This window comes from Geotrypetes seraphini, chromosome 7, assembly GCF_902459505.1.
Source record: "Geotrypetes seraphini chromosome 7, aGeoSer1.1, whole genome shotgun sequence".
Classification (NCBI taxonomy): Eukaryota; Metazoa; Chordata; class Amphibia; order Gymnophiona; family Dermophiidae; genus Geotrypetes; species Geotrypetes seraphini.
The window spans coordinates 74,933,928-74,954,865 of NC_047090.1; the positions used below are offsets into that span (position 1 = coordinate 74,933,928).

A 20,938-nucleotide genomic window follows, 5' to 3' on the forward strand; every position below is an offset into this window, starting at 1 on the left:
AAGATGCCAATGGAATGATATTGAATGATCCAGAAAGCATTAAAAAGAGATGGAAAGAATATATGGAAAATCTATACAAAAAAGGCAACGAGGAGAAATTCTTTAAGAAAGGCCCCAAGAAGTTGCTACAATTCCTGGCGAATGCAATGAAAGAGGTTAGAACATACTATGGAGTTCATTTGTGATGTCTCAATGCTCATTTAAACAATTTTATTGAATTTTATATCATAACCAAACCAAACCAAAATACTATCAGCCTGTTTTACAAAGCCGCATGGCAACAACCCCGAAGCCCTTTAAATCTCTATGGGCTTCCGGGCCATTACCGCACAGCAGCCGCTAACGTGGCTTTGTAAAACAGGCCCTATATATATATACAATGTTTTAAAAATATAATTTAAATTAGCCCTGTAATGACTATTTTATTTTATTATTATATATTTATTGCATTTCTTCAATAAAAAGTTATATATAAAATAATGGGGGAGGGGGAAGGTAAAAGGGGGAATGTATTGATAGTTGTAATAGGTAATTTGAAAATTTATTTTGAAGAAATGAATGACATGTGATGAAATGTTAATATGGTAAATTTAATATGTAACGATTATTTTATTGTATCATATTATTGTATATTTATTGGGTTTCTTCGATGAAATGTTATAACATAAATTAGCCCTGGAATTTTACAAACAGCACTATTCTGCATCTACAGATTCAAATTGACAAATAATAAAATGTTTTTAAAAATCATAGCTTTCCAAATATATATCTTATGATACCTTTATATCCTAGAAAAAAATTTGGTTATATTAACTCTAATTGTATAAGGGACCCCATATTTTTTTAATTTTACATACGTTGCCAGACCTTATAGCAAAGACTTTTTCATATTTAACATATAAGCACATCATATTCCACCAACTATTATAGTCTAATAGTGAAAAATCTTTCCAGGAGTCTATTCTAATACAGATCCTAAGCACCCAGACTTCATTATAGAATACAGTACTAGCATTATCTGGTATTGGCGTGCCTAGCATTTTGTCGCCACTGTTCTGTTTGTCCTCTGTCTTCTCTATATATTCTTGTAATAGCTGGCTACATCATAATTAGATTATCTCCGCTTAGTATTGTTGTTTGCTTTATAACTGCTAAGTACTCCTAATCACGTTGTAACTCTCTTGAATTGTAAGTCGCCTTGAACCTCATTAGGCACAGAATGACACAGAAATTGCAGATTAGATTAGATAACTGGGAGTCCTGTCCATGTGTCATCCATATTCCACCCATGTGTAAGCCCCCTACAAATACACACTAGTCTCCAGATTCTGTGTATGGCACCTGGATTTTTATGCCCAAGATGTGCACGCAAATTAATTGAGTAATGTGCTCTTAACTACCCATAATTGGATGCTTACAACCAATTATTGAAATTAAGTGGTACTCATTAAAATTTGTGCACACAGCTGGCTGTGCTCTATTCTATAAGACCTTAGTCTACTAGCATGCTGCTCAAAAGGAGGTGTGGCCATGGTCTTGTCGGGGGGTTCCAAAACATTGTGCACGTCTAACTTGGGTGCCAGTATTTATAGTAGATGGCAGCAGGCATAAATCTAACACCCAAAGTGATGCATGGGAAATTTATAAAGAGCACACTTTCTTTATTGAATAGCGCTTAGCATCAACTTTTTCCAGTGCCATTTATAAAATTACACTTTATATAAGCTAAGTAGGTATTTGCAGAATAGCATTTCAGAGGAACTGTTGCTTGTAAGTCCACTCGTAAATGCATACAAGGGGCATGTAAATGCGGGCACCTGGGTTACAGAATTACATGTTGTTGCATATTATGTTCTAGGATACTTGACCTCTAGCAACATTTTTTATTTGATTTACAGCATAATTTCTGGAATCAGTGTCCATCTATCTATTTCAGTGGTTCCGAACCCTGTCCTGGAGGAACACCAGGCCAATTGGGTTTTCAGGCTAGCCCTAATGAATATGCATGAAGCAAATTTGCATGCCTATCACTTCCATCATATGCAAATCTCTCTCATGCATATTCATTAGGGCTAGCCTGAAAACCCAATTGGCCTGGTGTTCCTCCAGGACAGGGTTGGGAATCTATTTGATAGGAGTATGCATTTGTGAGCGCACATTCAGTACAATTTTAAATGCATGCAAATAGCTTGTCTGTGTACATTTTTAAGTTCTTGTGCACATACAAAAGGCAAGTTATAATATACATGCCCCATGTGTGTATACATGTCTAGATACTAGCACTTATGCAGGTTTTCATACACATACCTGAAAGTACCAGCAAGGCGCTTAAGTGGTATTCTACAAATACCCAGGGAGGCTGAGCCAGTACTCGATAATCAACGGCACTAACTGAATAGCACTAACTGGCATTCCCCTAACCAGCTAAGTTAAGGGTGGCCTAGGAGCGGAGTTAGGGTAAAGTGGCCATGTGACCAATTAGTAGCAATTTTCAGTCTGCTGACTGGCTAAGCCAGGGGTGTCAAAGTCAGTCCTCGAGGGCCGGAATCCAGTCGGGTTTTCAGGATTTCCCCAATGAATATGCGTTGAAAGTAGTGCATGCAAATAGATCTCATGCATATTCATTGGGGAAATCCTGAAAACCCGACTGGATTCCGGCCCTCGAGGACCAACTTTGACACCTGTGGGCTAAGCAATTGCATAAACAAATCAGCTATCTTAACATCATGTGGTGAGTTAACCAGGTACCAGTCTGAATAATAGCCAATGACTGGTCAATTTCTGGGTCAGCAGTCATACCTGGATATTCAATGCTTGGAGCTCCGGCATTGAATATCCAAGGTTAGATCAGACTGTGGGTACCACTGTGAGTTGACTATCAACCCCTCAATTTTCGGTGACTTGATTCCCTCTTTCATTCTGCCAAGAAGTTCCTATTTGATTCAAGTCCTACAAAAACACTTTAAAAAAAACCAATAAAACTTGCTACTCCTTTTAGGATTTTATTGTATTGCAATGGGGTAGGGCCTGGCCTGGAACACATTGTGGCTTTGATATTTTCCTCTGCTGTGTATCTTAATTATTTTGCTCTTTTAATTTATATTTTAGCTTACTATAAACCACTCAGCTGGTTATTCTGTGTAGTGGAATTTCAAATGTAAATGAACCTTGATATCAAAAGGGTGTATGCAGACAGCCTTTTTGTGCATTCTTTAACCAGAATTTACAGAGGCTTTCCTGGCTACAAATTTAGGTTGCTTACACATGTATTTTAAAAATTTGACCAGATTTTTGTGAAGGTCTGGGAGGGTGGGAATGGGTGAATTGTATAAAGATAGAAAGGTATACAAGTTCCCTTTATAAATGGGTACAACTTTCTTCCCTGCAGCCTGTTTATAAAATTACCCTCCACAAGTTTTCCCTATCCAATTATAATGAAAAGTAAAGAATCTCTTCTAACTTGCTGCTATCTAACCTGAAGCAGGATACAGGGTCTGCATTAACAATTCTGACATCTTCTTTGTTTGCAGGTCTGTGTGGTAGCCTTGCTGGGATTATGCATATTCTTCATGACATACCAGATTGATGAGAAAACATCTTGCCAGTTTACTATGAAGGTGAGTGGCTTACACCCAGTGGTGTAGCAAGGGAAGCTGGCACCCAGGGTAGAAGCGCTGGGCATCTCCCTCCCCCCAGTAGTGTGTGTGTGTGTGTTGGGGGGGGAATCTCTTAAATTCATTCTCCCCCCTTACCTCTTCTAGCTGTCACCAGCAGCAAGCAGGTTGTCCTACCCTCTGCCTTTGCCATTAAGTCTGTACTTTGATGTCACTTCCTGGTCCGGCAAACAGGAAGTGACATCAGAGAGAGGGCTGAGGTTGGCATGAGGAGCGGTTAGGAGATCCTGCTCGCTGCCAGTGACAAGTAGAAGAGGTACAGGGGAAGCATTTAGGAGATTCTCTCCCCCCCGGTATCCCCACTAAGCCAGCACCCGGGATACTCTGCTTCCCCTACCTCCCCTTACTACACCACTGCTTATACCTAATTTTTACATCCATATCTAATCTTTTAAGCTAGGAGCCTATAAAGGAAAGGACCGTGTTTCCCTGAAAACAAGACACTGTTTTATATTAATTTTGGGCCCAAAAAAGGCACTAGGTCTTATTTTTGGGGATGTCTTGTTTTTTTCATGTACAATGATCATCTCTTACTTCCTCTCCTCCACCCCAGTTTTTCCTATTTCCTTTCTCTCCCCCATATGTGCAGTATCTTTCCTCCCATCTAAACCATCCCCTTGTGCAGTATCTTTCTATCCCTCCCTCCCATCCCATGTGCAGCAGGAACTTTGAAGCTTCTATCCCTCCCTTCCATCCCTTGCAGCTTCTATCCCTCCCTTCCTCCCATCCCCCAGTGTAGCATCTTTCTATCCACCCACCATCGCGTACCCCCCTTGCCCCTCCCTCGCCAACCCATCTCTCCCTCTCATCTGAACCGCGAGACCGAAATAAATACCTTATAACAAACCGGCAGCGTCAGCAGCAATCTAGATAGGCTGCTTCGCGGCCATCACCCGGGCGTTCCTCTGCCATGTTGCTGATGATGTCATCAGTGATGTGGCAGAGGAACAGCTGGGCAATAGAAGGCTGTAAAGCAGCCTGTCTCGATTGCTGCTGCCGCTGCTGGTTTGTTATAAGTTATTTATTTCAGTGTCGCGGTTCGGATGGGAGGGAGAGATGGGTTTGGGGGGAGCACTACTGCTGCTGCCGGCGACTAGGGCTTATTTTTGGGGGTAGGGCTTATATTAAGACCTACCCTGAAAATCATGCTAGGGCTTATTTTTGGGGTAGGTCTTATTTTTGGGGAAACACAGTAGGTACCATCTCTCCTTTATAAAACAGACATCACATTAGCACCTTCTAGACTCCTAAATATATTCACACTGTTATAGAGCTGCCCTCCACGGGGGTAACTTCATCAGAAGGTGTTTATATGAAATGTCAAAAGAGGACTTTGTTTTGTAAGGGCAAGATAGTTTATGTACTTTTATGCAATAGGATTCTACAGTGGCTGTCAATATTATACATTGAAAAATCAAAAATGAACATAGACTTTAAATTCACTCATTCAATCATAAATACTTATTTTAATTAATTAATTAATTAATTAAAATTAATTAATTTAGATTTTACAGGGACAAGCCTCAGACTTAGGAATGTATCTTCCCATACTGGGACTTCTTCAAGAGAAGGGAAGCAACTTATTCTCTTACCTCCTTATCACATCACCGGCGTATTCCCCACCTCCCTACCAATTTAATTCATTGATCTTTAATCAGCTAGCACTTTCTAAACTGCATCAACCTTATATAAATACTTGCAAATTTTATTTCCACTATTTAAATAATTTAAAAAACCTCATTCACTATTTTAATAACATAAATATATGAAAAACTCTCACTTTTATGGTATGGGGTACATATATGCTCTTGAGCAGTGGTTCCCAAACCTGTCCTGGGGGACCCCCAGCCAGTCAGGTTTTCAAGATATCCCTAATGAATATGCATGAGAGAGATTTGCATATCTCTCTCATGCATATTCATTAGGGATATCTTGAAAACCTGACTGGCTGGGGGTCCCCCAGGACAGGTTTGGGAACCACTGCTCTAGAGAATCAGCATGCCATTTTTGATACTCGAAACCAACCACGGGACTGAATTATGAAAAAACACTTGTGATTTAAAGTGCTGTATACGTGCTTATCATTTTCAATTCATCTGGTTGTTCTCATTCAAAATTGTCCTTCCATTGCATTTCATTTCATTTATTTTACTAATAGATTACCATTTGTTTTTTTGTTGTGTCAATATTATACATACATATATCACCTGTACATACATATGTTTGTGTATAAATGTGTGCCTGTACATGCCTACTTTAAATAAAAAGATGCAACTCTAGCCCACATCTGCCTGAATTTTGCCTAGAAGATTGCCATGTGCAGATTACATAAAGAAAGTCTGCTCTTTTTCACACAATTATATGGGTACATATGCCAATTTTATACTAAACATTTTCCATATGCAATGAATATTTTATATATTAATATGATCCTGGGACAACTCTTCCTTTTTCCCACTTGCCGTTCTCATTCATACATCTGCTAAATGACCCTCAGAAACACCACCTATGACTTATAATACTCATTGTCCAGGCTTTAAATTTTTTCTCTTCACTGGGGCATATTATCAAAGCGGTGCTGATTTCTTAGATAAATAGATAGATAAATATACTGTTTAAATAAATATTAAAGTGACTAGTGACTTATCTTCTGTAATCGTTCTTTCAAGGATAGCATAGCCGACATGTTTCACCAAACGGTTTTTTCAAGGCTGCATTTCCCTTAACCTCTCTCCTTGCACTTCAAATCAACCACGCTGAAAATGGAAAATGCACTGTATTCCCTATTATTTTTTCTATTGAGATTTATATATTAATTAGCTTTGTACAAAAATAGAATGCATAGATTTACTATAGGTGTTTTGCAAAATAATAACTACCATTTTAGTGAGATGCAGGACTTTTTTGGAAGGGTGGGGTGGGGGTGGGGGGGGAGTGAATTCAAGCCTGCAGACCTAGGGGCCTTTTTACTAAAATGCACTATGAAATGAACTTAGGCATCCTAGCACAGGTCTTTCCTGTACACTAAGCCCATTTCTTGTGCATCCATAAAATAGGGCATTTTCAATTTTTTTTTATTTTGATTGTCCACTAATGTTGTCATTAGCATGTAGCAACTGTAAATAATTAACACCAGAGTACGTACTGCTTTTTACTTAGGAGGCACTAACGGCTCACACATTAACCCTGTGTTATTCTGTTAGGTCTGGATTCTGTAAACAGTGCCGTTATTGGCAAAGCGGTGCCATTCACATGTCAATTACACAATGGCGCCATGTCAAAAGTATGCACCAGAAATTTAGGCCATGGTTTTACAGCCCATCACTTTTGTGGCCCATACTGAGGGCGCTAGTTTATTTATTAGACCCCTGTGTGGAACAGCGTCAAAGGCTTTGCTAAAATCTAAATATGCCACATCTAGTGCTTTCCCTCTATCCAATTCTCTGGTCTCCCAGTCAAAAAAATTGATCAGGTTTGTCAGACAAGACCTGCCTCTAGTGTTGCCTCAGGTCCTGTAATCCATTGGATTCCGGAAACGTCACTATTTTGTTTTAAAAGTGTTTCTATTAATTTATATACCACAGAAGTCAGATTAACTGGCCTTACTTCCACTTTTGTGGAGAGGGACCACATCCACCCTTCTCCAGTCTTCTGGAACCACTCCCAACCATAGAGAAGCATTGAAAGGTTCATTTCTTTAAGTATTCTCAGATGTATGGTATCCGGCCCCATCACTTTGTCCTCTGATAATTGTTCAGGGTCTGTCTATCATACCTCCAGTCCTATTAGAATTTGCCTTCTGCGGTCCTGCTCTCGGCACTTCAGCTGTGAACACAGGATATAAATATTTGTAAAGCAATTCAACCTTATCTTTATCATCTTCTACATATTCCTCCTCTTCACCTTTGAGTCTCACAATGCCACTTTTGCACTTCTTCCTCTCACCAACATATCTAAAAAAAAAGTCTTATCCACCCATTTTTCTGTCGGCTATTTTTTTCTTCCATTTGCATCTTTACTTTCTTGACTACTTGACCATCCTCTTAACTCTTTTAGGTGTTTTTGTCTGTCTTCCTCTTTCTGCGGCCTTTTGTAGTTTATGAAAGCTCCTTACCTTCTCAGCTGCTACTTTTGAGAACCAAAGCAGCCTTCGTTTTCTCCTGCTCTTATTTACTTTCCTTACAAAATGGCTTGTTGCCCTTACAATAGCTCCTTTCAAGTTTCAAGTTTATTATGGTTTAATGCCAAAGCGGTTTACAATATAAAACCATTTTAAAAACAGACAAAAAGAATTAAAAACAGGGAAAAGGACTTTCCTACTTTTTCCAGATATTCCCATCCTGACAACTCCTTGATGTATTCCCCTATCTGAACAAAGTTTTTTTAAAGTCTAGAACCATTGCTTTTGAATGAGTCCTCTCTACACCTGTCTTAATATTAAACCACACCATGTAGTGATCACTGGATGCCAGATGATAACGCACTATAACATCAAAAACACTTTCCCTGTTTGTAAGCACCGAGTCCAGTATGGCCCCCCATCCTGCATGGGTTCCATTACCAGCTGCTGGAACAGTTTTCCTTGTAGTAAAGTTACCATATTAACAAAAAAAGAAAACCCCGGACACATCCCGCCCCATTCCATCCCTGCCCTATTCTGCCCCAGCCGCGCTCGGTTCAGCCTCCAGCCACGCCCCCTGAAAGCCTCCTCTCTGCGATGAACTCCGGCTGCATCTGGAAGGCATCTGGAGGGCATGTGATGCCATCTTTGCATGCTCAGAGGCCCTCCAGATGTGGCCGGAGCTTGTAGGGGCTTTCCAAAACCCAAACAAATGCCGGGTTTTAGAAAGTCCATCCGGGAGCCCAGACAGTCCTCTAAAAAGAGGATAAGTCCGGGTTTTCCCGTATGTCTGGTAGGATTGCCCTGCTTCTAGGAGACCACACAATAGGAATAACCTAATCAACATCTAGCATATTAAAATCACCTGTTAGTACTTCCTAGTAGTACTTCCTCTTTCACAGCTATATTTTGAATGTCTTCTATTAAATCTGTCTGTAAAGGAGGCCTGCATATTACCAATGTAAATACAGTACATTTTCCATCCCCTCTTTCCAGATTGACCCACAGTGCCTCTTCCTTACCCTGTAGATCAGTGGTCTCAAACTCGTGGCCCGGGGACCACATGCGGCCCGCCAGGTACTATTTTGAGGCCCTCGGTATGTTTATTATAATCACAAAAGTAAATTAAAACAGTTTCTTGATCATATGTCTCTTTAGCTATAAATGACAATATTATTATTAAGACTTAGCCAAAAGGAAAGATTTATAAACTATAAAGAGTTTTACCTCATGCAAAATTGTCATTTCTTTAATAAGACATTAACTATTTTTTCTGAGGCCCTCCGAGTGCCTACAAATCCAAAATGTGGCCCTGCAAAAGGTTTGAGTTTGAGACCACTGCTGTAGATGCTGCAATTATGTGGCTTTAATATGATCTTTAACATATAATACTCCTCCTCCTCCTTTTCTTCCTATTGTTTCTTTCCTGAACAGCTTATAGCTCGGTATAACTATATCCCAGTCATGGCTTATTTGAAAAGGACTTTGACGAATGCTATTTCACATGTTAAACTACTAAATGGAAGGCAGCTCTACTGTATAATAGTGCAGGTATATTTTAAGGGGGAATTCATCAAGATGAAGTAAAAATTCACCTTTTACCACACCTTGATTGCCCACGGGATCATCAACCTGATGGATCCCAGGACTGTAGGTTGCTGAATTTAAAAGAATAATGCTGCTTGCAAGCCACCTCGCAAGCAGCCTTATACCTGCAGTCCAAGAGCATTGGGCTGCAAAGCTGTGGCCCGATGTTCTTGGACCTGCAGAACACCCCCACCTAGCACCAAGCCTCCTTGGGCTTGAAGACCCTCTGTAGCCTCCCCAACCTGCAGCATGGGGTCCCCCCCCGCTCAAATTCAGCCCCAGCGCTCTACTCAGGTGTCAAGGATCCCCCCAGCCTCGCCCAGAAGCATCCAGACTCTCTTGCAAGTTCCCGGCAGCATCCAGATCTCCCCTAGTAGTCTGGCACCTATAGGAAAAAATGGTGTGCTCAGCAGTTGTCATGCGTGAATACCCCTAAGATCATGTTTCCTAATAAAGAAATATGACTCCTAGCAGTATTTGTGCAAGACTACAATTAGGGATACCATTTTCCTACATGTGCTAGAATGGGCAGGGGTGTAGTGGGCCTTGCCTTGGCTGAAGACACCCTGGACTACCACAGCATGAAGAGGTAGCCCCTAAGGAGGTAGGAAAAGGGAGGTCTGGATTCTGCTGAGAGGGGGATTAGGATGCTGCTGGGGGAGGGTTGGAGGGGGCCTTGAGGCCTGGTTTACTGTGGACAAGGTTGGATTTGGGCTAGGGACGAACCCTGCTCTGCAGGCCTGGGAGTATCAGGTTGTGGCTTGGTGGCCTGATGCTTCTGAGCAATGAAATAATCCCAGCAAAAGAGCTGGGGTTATTTTACTGTAATTTCTGGCCCATGACTTAAGGTGTAGTGCATTTAAACAGATATGTACACACATGTGCACTTATGCTGGCATTCTAACCATTTATACACATATTTGACACATAAATTTTAGTGGCTTCTTTATAGAACTAACACCTCAATGTGTGCTGTCATACTTGCAGGGCAGGATTAATTTGTCGAGGGCCCGTAGGCACACAAGTACACTGGGCCCCCTGCCCCGCCCCATCCCTCCATGCGCCCAGGCGGAAACAGGAAGCTGCATTAGAGGGAAGCTTTGGGCAAGCAGCACCGCTTGCAAAATTACAGTTCCTGTTGCTTTTCTTATCCTCATTGCTTGCTTGTCTTACTGTCCGTCGATGGGGGGAGGCCACATTGCTGATTGGGGGGGCCCATGTTGCCGATCGGGGAGGCCCGTGTTGCTGATCGATGTTGGAGGGGCCTATCGCCGTTTGGAAAAAACAATGTTGATGCCCTCCTTCATCGGCCTCCCCCCTAACCATTTTGGGCCCTAGGCACATGCCTACTGGGCCTATTGGTTAATCCTGCCCTGCATACTTGCTATACATTATTAGCTATTTTAGCACATGAACCATTGTTTATGAGTTTTTCTCACATTAGTGCACTGACCTCAGTATCTTTTATTATTATTATTATGTACATACCACTTATTTCCTAAGTGGTTTACATTCAGGTACTTTTATCATATTTCCCTATCTGTCCCGGTGGGCTCAAACTCCGTCCAGTGTACCTGGGGCAATGAGGGGATTAAGTGACTTGCCCAGGGTCATAAGGAGCACGAGGGATCTGAACCCACAACCTCAGGGTGCTGAGGCTGTAGCTCTAACCACTGTGCCACACACTCCCCAGAACCAGCAGAGAGCAGACAGAGCATTGAAAATGAACAAAAAAGACACTCTTGCCACTCTGTGGATGATATAGGGGTTCTGGACGGGGGCCCATCAGGTTTCAGGAAGGCTCAGCCTCCCAAAGCCTCTTATACTGGACATCTACGCAGGCAATAAAAGAACTGGTATGCAAATGAGAAACTTCAGCTTTTTAAATAAGACTCGTATTAGGAAATGTTTCTTTTTTAACGCAAATATCTTATCTTCTCCTACATCTCATTCCATAAGAATTCGTTTTATTTGTCCTAATATCATCATATTACAGTGAATAAAAAATGTTGAGCTGCAATATTTTAAGTGCCTATTTAAGCAAACAATGTTTGTTCTGGGCATTCTCACATCATGTTAGTTCACATTCAACTCCTCTTGTTTAGACAGTAATCACAAGACTCCTATTTCAAGCTGTGGAAGATATTTTTACAGCAGTAAATTCTGTCATGCTCCCCACTCAATACTGGCTGCAGGTTTGGAGTTGCCCCAGGATCTGTCACGAGACCAGTCTATTGACAGGCATTTTAGACACACTTGGGTACTCCGACAATATTCTCTTTTTACTTATTACTGTGTTTTTCACATTTCAGGGTGCCGGCTCATGAGGTCTTGTGCAAGTTCTTTCTCTGTATTCTTTCCTGTGAAAACACTTGTTGCCACCCTCAGCTAATTAACAAACGTGCTGTATACAATACCAGGGATCTCAAAGTCCCTCCTTGAGGGCCGCAATCCAGTCGGGTTTTCAGGATTTCCCCAATGAATATGCATTGAAAGCAGTGCATGCACATAGATCTCATGCATATTCATTGCGGAAATCCTGAAAACCCGACTGGATTGCAGCCCTCAAGGAGGGACTTTGAGACCCCTGCAATATACAGTAATGCTTTGCTGAAAAACTCAATGTGCTTGTCATAAATGTTCTCATGCTTATTAATTGCTGAATATTAAATACCCAAGGCCAAGATAACTTAGGGACTCTAAGGGGCTGATTCTATAAAGTGTACCTAAAGTTATGCACCTCTTATTCAGACAACTATTAGGACAACTACCTTGATAAAGTTTTCTGGCTTAATTTTTTCCAGTTAGTTATCTGGATAACAGAATGGGTGACGGGACTAAATCACACGAGACAACGGCGCGCAGACAACTGAGCGCAAGGTTGACGGCGCACCGAAGAAAAGCACTATTTTAAAGGGCTCCGACGGGGGATGTGGGGGGGGGGAACCCCCCACTTTACTTAACAGACATTGCGCTGGCGTTGTGGGGGGCTTGGGGGGGTTGTAATCCCCCACATTATACTTAAAACTGAACTTTTTCCCTAAAAACAGGCAAAAAGTTCGGTTTCAAGTATAATGAGGGGGGTTACAAGCCCCCCAAACCCCCCACAACGCCAGCGCGATGTCTGTTAAGTAAAATAGGGGGGTTCCCCACCAAAAAACCCCGTCGGAACCCTTTAAAATAGTGCTTTTTTTGGTGCGCCGTCAACCTTGCGCTCAGTTGTCTGCGCCCCGTTGTCTCGCGCGATTTTGTCTATGAACCAGTTTAGCGTCAAAATATTTGTGCTATCGATGCACAAAAAGGCACATTGCAGTCTTTTCCATGGTTTGTAGTAGCCTCTGATAATCGTATATAAATACTTTACAACAAGCTCATCAATATTAAAATGAGCACTCCAATCAATTCCCACAAAATGAAGCGCCGGTTTTTAACACTCCAAAATCTCCAACAGTTCTGGAGTTACCAGTAGCATTAAAAAAAGCATTGAACAACAGCTTCTTTTTTTTAATGGGCATAGATGTTGTGCATGTGTTACATAAAATTTTAAAAAGTTGTGGTGGGACCTCCTAATGATGGCCCACATCCCCCGAACTTAAAAAAAAAATCGTCAGAAGAGAAGCGCACTCCTTCCTGCCTCAGCCATCCAGATCCCCCTCCCCCCCCCCCCACACACACCCTCGACCCTCCACTTTTGAATGAAAGATTGGCAGGATGAATGCCCACTCCCTCCTGCTGCAGGGCCCTGCTCCATGAATCCCTGACTCCCTCACAACCATGTACATTTTTGATGAAAATCTGGCCTTAGGCACCTGGGCCAGTCTTAGGATCCAGTTCATCCCAGGATGCACCAGGAAGGAGAAGGCCCACCATTTGAAGAGGTGGGCTTGTCGGCAAGAGGGAGTGGGCATCTCTCCTGCCAGATTTTCATCAGAAAGGTAAGGGGTTGTAGGGGGGGGGGTGTGGTGAGGGTTTGGGGGGTGGGGTGGCGGGGGTTCGTGGGGGCCTCAGTAGCAGGAGAGAGTGGGCATCCCTCCTGCTGATCTTCCATTTAAAGGTGTGGTAATGTGGCTACACTGATTATCACAGGAATGCCCACCCGTCACCCTTGATTTGCCTTCTCCCACTCTTTCTTCTCCCCTATTCCTATCTAACACCAGCCATAAAACTGTTGTACAAGCTATAAGTGATTCCCACTCATGTTCTGTCCAGACTCTGCTTATGTATATACCTACCTGTAAAATATCCAAGAGGCGCAGAAAAGTTCTCAGCTCAACCAACCAACTTCCTAAATTCTGAGCATTATTTTGCCACTGTAGCTGAAAAGAGTGTTATCTTATGTCATTAAGTCCCAATTTGCAGAAAAGAAATTCTATGTTTTGACATTGTTTCAGATCATTAATTGAACCATACAGTGGCATAGCGAGGGTGAGAGGCATCCAGGGTGATGGCATCCTCCTCTCTGCCGTCCCTCCTCCCCTCGCTTCTTCCACGCCAATTTTCTATTTTTTTTGTATTAATGGCCATACACTAATGTTGCCGTTAGCACCTGGCCATTTTAAAAAATTGACAAAATATAAGTCACTAAAGAATTATTATATTGTGTTAAATGGGGGAGCTAATCATTTGAGACTTATTAAGTTCAAACATCAAGATGGAGAAAAAGCCTCAAATCACATTCGGCAGCATCATACATAAAGTATTTAAAAAGCTGTCTCCATTTCTATCATAGGCATAAAAAATTCCATCCAAAACTTTCAAACAGTCTCAAAATGACCCTCCCCCCTCCCCCCGCCACATGCACAAACAGTACAACTTATCTGGTAACGCTGGGAACAGAGTAGAATCCTCTGGTATAAATTATGGCTGTGGTACTTTTTCCTACTCCTTACACTCTTCCCTTACACATCCCCGACAAAGATCCTTGTTTCACTCTTCCTTTTGGTTGCTTCAGGGGTCTTATTCCACCGAACCCTGCACACCAACGCTACAATACATGGCGGCCTATGACAGAAATGGAGACACCGTTTTTAATACTTTATGTATGATGCTGCCAAATGAGATTTGAGACTTTTTCTCCACCTTGATGTTTGAACTTAAGTCTCAAATGATTAGCGCCCCCCCCCCCCATTTAACACAATATAACAATTCTTTAGTAAATATATTTTGTCATTGGTTATTGTTATTTTCATGATTGTGAGTGTGGTACATTTGAAAAAATGACTACTTCAGCGCTTAGCACCGTGCATTTAGTAGGCACTAAGGGCTCATGTGCTATTCCTGCACTACCAGTTAGCATGTGGTAATGTGGCTACACAGATTATCCTACTCTTCACTCTTGATTTGCCTCCTACCCCTCCTCCCCAAATTTTTTAGCAAGTGAATTATCACATACTAAAATGGCACCTACTTAAGGACATGCTCAGGTGCCATTTTAAGCTGCATTAGATGTGCATTAGCGCCTAGTGCAGCTTAGCAAGAAAAGGGTTTGAATGTACAGTGCCAAATGCGCATCCCTATGCAGCAATGCAGTTTCAAACTTACCCTCCCCCCATATCAACAATAGACCCAAGCTTGTATTATGAACGTTTTTTCATTCTAACTGGAAAAGTCTATGTTCTGCTTCTCTTTTTCTTTCCAGCTGACCTACTTTTTGCTGAGCGCCCTCAGTCTGATTGTCTGCCTCACGGCATTGGCTTTTGCTGCCCATCATTATTCTCAGGTCACGCAGTTTACCTGCAGGATGGTGCTTGACGCCTGTGAATGCAAGCTGGACACTAGCGATCCCCTCAGCCGAAGCTTCAGTTACCACGATGTCTCTGATTGTTCCACCGTAACCAGCACTATCAAACTGTACCTACTCCTGCAAATGATTCTTAATCTAATTATAGCCATTGTGTGCACAGTGGTATGTTTTGTGATGTGGAAACACAGATACCAAGTTTTCTATGTGGGGAACGTTTTCTGTCCAATGGCTTCGACTGAAAAAGAGCAGCAAAAAGTGTAATTTTCCATGAAACAGGTAAAGGTTAGCACAGGATAGTTGAAACAACCAAACCGATGGTAAGATTCTACCCAGCATTTTTTCCAAACTTTTGTATGAATATATTTATATTTTCAAATTAATGAGAGAACAACTGTGTGAACACTTGTGGGATCTCGTGTGCCACTGAGCACGAAAGATCATTTTCAAGATAATTTAACTGACAACTATATCAGATGTCTGCAAATCAGTTTTATATTTTTATCAGTTTTTTGCATAATTCTTCCCTCATTATATAGAATTACTTTTAAAAAGGCCTAAATTGTAAATTTTAATTTTGTAAAAATTAAAGAAAACCAAGAATTGTCACAAATAAAAATGTTTACAAATAACATGATGACAATAGTGAAATATATATAGGCAGTTTTTAATGCAAAATATCACTGAAAAATTGAGAATAGTTTGCTAATACAGGGGTCCTTTTACTAAACTGCAGTTTAGCATTCCCTTATATGGGTCTTTCCCATGTGTTTAGGCCATTTTTTTCATGGCTGTGATAAAGGGCTATTTCTCTTTTTTCAATATATGGCCATAAGCTAATGTTAGACTACTGTAACTCGCTATTCTCAGGCCTTCCATTTAGCCATCTCGCTCCCCTCCAATCCATCCCGAATTCAGCTGCACAACTTATATTCCAGGAGAACCACTATACTCATGTACCACTCTCATAAAGACACTTCATTGGCTTCCCATTCATTTCTGAATACAATTCAAATTTCTCTTACTAACTTACAAATGAAACATAGAAACATAGAAATAGACGGCAGATAAGGGCCACGGCCCATCAAGTCTGCCCACTCCAGTGACCCTCCCTATCTATCTTTGCGGATAGATCCCACATGTCTATCCCATCTGGCCTTAAAATCTGGCACACTCAATAACCTGAAGTGGAAGACTATTCCAGCGATCAACCACCCTTTCTGTGAAGAAGAACTTCCTAGTGTCACTGTGCAGTTTCCCGCCCCTGATTTTCCACGAATGCCCCCTTGTTGCCACGGGACCCTTGAAGAAGAAGATGTCTTCTTCCACCTCGATGCGGCCCGTGAGATACTTGAATGTCTCGATCATATCTCCCCTCTCTCGACGTTCCTCGAGTGAGTAGAGCTGCAATGCACTCACTCCGTTGCCCTTCACTATCTCCCTTCACTTATCTATTTCTATGATCCTCCCCCCCCCCCCCGCAATGAGCTCTGCTCAGCTGGTAAGTCCTCCTATCTGTGCCCTTCTCTTCAACTGCCAACTCCAGATTCCTTCCTTCTGCCTTGCTGCACCACATGCTTGGAACAAGCTGCCCAAATCCCTACGGTGGGCTCCATCTCTGGCAATGTTCAAAGCCCAGTTAAAAGCCCACCTCTTTGTGAGTGCTTTCGACTCCTAACTCCTCTCACCTTGGGTTCTGCATCCCCAGCCCTATATGTCATGTAACATAGTAGCATAGTAAATGATGGCAGATAAAGACCCGAGTGGTCCATCCAGTCTGCCCAATCATACATGCTCCATAAATTAATTATTTAGTTTAAATGGTCCTTTTTCTTAGATATTTCTGGGCCAGAAACCCAGAGCCCTCTCAGTAGTGTGCTTAGGTTCTATCTACTGGAATCCCCATCAAAGCTCACTCCAGCCCATCTTAACCATCCTAACCATCAAAACCATCCCCAGCCCGTCCTCAACTGAATGTTCATATACGGAACACAGGCCTGCCCATTACTGGTCTTAGTTCCTTCAGTGTATGCCCAGTATTTTCTGATCTGTCTGTCCATTAGATTGTAAGCTCTTCCAAGCAGGGACCATCTATAAATGTCAAAATGTACAGCGCTACGTACACCTTTCAGCACTACATAAGTGATAAATAGTAGTAGCAGTAGTAGCATTAACATGCAACAGCCATTTAAAAAAATGACTGTGGGATCACCTACTGCCTCCTATTTTGGAGACGGTAAGGGCTTCTGTGTTAACCATGCAGTAATGTAGATGCGCTAACTAGTTAGTGCAGGAATGCCTAGTCTACACTCCTGACTCACCCCCTCAAAAAATTTAAGAAAAAATATTTACCGCATATACAATATGAAAAGATTCAAGTTTATTTAAAATTTCTTATACTGCCCAATCAGCCTTCTAGGTGGTGTACAAAATTCATAAAAACATAAAACATGCTTTAGCTAAAATACAAGTTTAAGAGACATTGCGTCACCAAACTATAACAATAACATTCGAAGACTTTTAAAAACAAAGACAAACAGGAACAAAAGGTAAAAAGGCAGGAACTACATTAGTCAAAGTAAAAGAGAACAATTAAGGAAAAAACAATAGGAGGGGCTGCTATAAATAATGAACTCAATTGCCCTTAAAAGGACAGTTAGGTCTCGAAGGCATTAAGAAAGAGAAATATCTTTAGCTTCGTCTTAAATTTATTAAGAACTGATTCTTTGCGTAAGTAATTTGGTATACTATTCCAAAGAGAGGGAGCAGTGACAGAGAAAATGGTAGACCTCATTGTATTTATATACTTCAGTGACGGAATAGAGAGAAGGTTATTAGCTGTCGATCTTAGGGTCTTAGAAGGATTATAAGGGGTAAGAAGATTATTAATAAATTCAGGTTGATTGTTTTGTCTGGTCTTAAATGTTAACAGAAGAATTTTGTAAGTGATTCTGTGTTCCACTGGCAACCAGTGGGCTTCTTGCAAAAGGGGAGTAACACTTTCACGCATCTCACATTAAGCCAGTGGTCTCAAACCCGCGGCCCGGGGGCCACATGCGGCCCACCGGGTACTATTTTGAGGCCCTCAGTATGTTTATCATAATCACAAAAGTAAAATAAAACAGTTTCTAGATCATGTGTCTCTTTAGCTATAAATGACAATATTATTATTAAGACTTAGCCAAAAGGAAAGATTTATAAACTATAAAGAGTTTTACCTCATGCAAAATTGTCATTTCTTTAATAAGACATTAACTATTTTTTCTGAGGCTCTCCAAGTACCTACAGATCCAAAATGTGGCCCTGCAAAACGTTTGAGGTTGAGACCACTGCATTAAGCCATTGTTATCATGTTAGGTGTGCATTACCGCCTGCCATGGTGTACTAAAAGGACCCCACAGTGCTATCAGCTATTTCAAATTCTATAGAAAATGACTGATTATAAACCTTTGGTGCCTCTGGTGCAACCAGGTGCTTACGTTTTCTATAACGTGGGCCTGAAAATGATTTGCTGTTGTGTATCTAACACAAAGAAGCATCTTCCCATACAATGTAGCTTTTAATGGGAGTGGAAGAGTAGCCTGGTAACTAGAGAAGTGCGTTGAGGCAGTGGCGTAGCAAGGGTGAGAGGCGCCTGGGATAGTGGCGCGCCCCCCACCCCCATTTGCACCTTCCCTGCTACCTCCTGCCATGCGCGTGATCCTTCCCTTCCCCCGCACCTCTTTAATGTTCGCGGCACGAGCAACCCCAATCTGCTGCTCGTGCCAGTGTTGGCTATTCCTCTGACATCCTAGGCGCAGGTCCAGGAAGTGACATCAGAGGAAGAACCGATGGCGCAAGCAGCAGGTACAGAGGTACAAGGGAAGGAGCATGCAATAGTGGGAAGGTGTGGGGAAGGAGTGTGGGAGGGGGTAGAGAGGAGGACTGGTGCCAATGCTCCTACCAAGACAGTGCCCAGGGTGGACCGCCCCCACCCTCCTTACTATGCCACTGGGTTGGGGACCATGGGAGCCAGGGTTCAAATTTTAGTGATGCTCCTTGTGACCTGCAGAAAGTCAGGTAACCCTCCATTGCCTTAGGTCTAAACCTACAGGTTAATACTCAGCCTTTTCTAAATACCAGATATTCAGCTCCATACCCAGACAGTGACAGGCGCTGAATATCTTGATAAGGCAGCCAGCACCAGAACTTATCTGAATAGCGGCAATATTCAATCTGCTATCTGGTTAACTTACCTGAATAACTGAGGAGAGCCTCCTATAGAAACATAGAAACATGATGGCAGATAAAGGCCAAATGGCCCATCTAGTCTGCCCATCCGCAGTAACCATTATCTCTTTCTCTCTCTCTAAGAGATCCCACATGCCTATCCCACCCCTTGAATTCAGACACAGTCTCTGTCTCCACCACCTCTTCTGGGAGACTGTTCCATGCATCTACCACCCTTTCTGTAAATAAAAGTGTTTCCTTAGATTACTTCTCTAAGTTATCCAGATAGCAGACTGAATATTGGCCACTGTCCAGAAATGTTCTGGAAGCACCCATACTCTGCTCCATCACTGTCTGTATTGTGTGAAATCAGGCCGTAAGGTTATTCAGAGGCACTATCCGGCTAGAGGATCTGAATATCCTAGTCAGCACCACTTCTCCAGCTAGCAGGTGCTGTTATCTAAATAGATGGTTTTGAATTGGTCCATTAGACTGTCAACACTCTGGGGAGAAAGAAGTATTTAGCATACATGAATGTAGCTCACCTTAAACTACTTCAAAGAAGGTGTATGTTGAATTTAAAAAAAAAAAAAAAAAAAAGAGAGACCAGCTGATATTCAAAGCGAGTTAACCAGCCGGGAATAGCCACTGACTGGTTAATTCACTTATCAGCAGCAATCCAGTAATTGTCAGCAGTACTTTATTGGTTATCTTTAATGAAAATAATCAGTTAGCAACAAAGTGCAAGCCGGATATCTTGGGAACATTCCAAGGACGTTTCGGGGATGGAGTCTAGTTAGATCCCGTTATTCAGAGCTAGTCAGTGTTAGCCCCTAAATAAGACTGCAAAAATAGCTGGCCCATCTTATCAGCTCTGAATATTGAGTTAATCGGGCATGCGCTAGCCAGCTTTCAAAAAAATGGATATTCAAAGCCTGTGACCAGATAAAGCCCCCTGCATTGAATATCTGGATTTAACACTTATGCCGGGCACTAGCAGTGCTGCCTGCCACCAGCTGAATATGGGGGGGGGGAGGGAATTTAAGGAATCAGGCTACATATGGTCCTTTATTTTATGTCATAAAATGCTTTTGAAATTTTCCACGTATCAGTAAACTAGAGAACTGTCTTTTTAAATTTTTTTTCACAGATGTCACTTTATTATAAGACTTATCACAACAATATAGTCACAAGTTATTATTAGCATTAATGTGCAGCAATGATTTACAGAAATTACTGTGGTGAACACTTAGAAGGAAATTCTATAAAAGGCACCTAAAGATAGGTGCCACATAGGGGTCCTTTTACTAAGGCGTGCTAGCCATTTTAGCACGCGCTAAAAGCTAACACGTACATTATAGTCTATGGATGCGTTACCATTTAGCGTGCGCTAAAACAGCTAGGACTCCTTAATTAGTATATTGGCTTCAATTATGAGCTTTAATAAGCTCATAATTGAAAAAAAACCCTACAAATTGGGTGATAGGTACCTATCTTCTTAGGCACCTATCTTATGTAGAATTGTGCCTAGCTCCAAAGTAGGCATGTTTAGAGGCAGAGAAGGACTTAGGCGCCTATAGGCGTGATTCTCTAAAGTACTTAGGCGCC

At 41.8% G+C, this 20,938-nt stretch overlaps 1 protein-coding gene across 1 annotated transcript in view; it reads left to right on the top strand.

The window, feature by feature from the left end:
• The window catches only part of SSPN (sarcospan), a 37,747-nt gene extending 21,529 nt beyond the window's left edge, over nucleotides 1-16,218 (top strand). The window contains exons 2-3 of the mRNA XM_033951417.1: nucleotides 3,531-3,617; nucleotides 15,020-16,218. Of these exons, the coding sequence (XP_033807308.1) occupies nucleotides 3,531-3,617; nucleotides 15,020-15,385 (453 nt within the window). The 3' untranslated portion in view covers nucleotides 15,386-16,218. The remainder of the gene's footprint in view (nucleotides 1-3,530; nucleotides 3,618-15,019) is intronic.
• The last annotated feature ends 4,720 nt before the right edge of the window (nucleotides 16,219-20,938 follow it).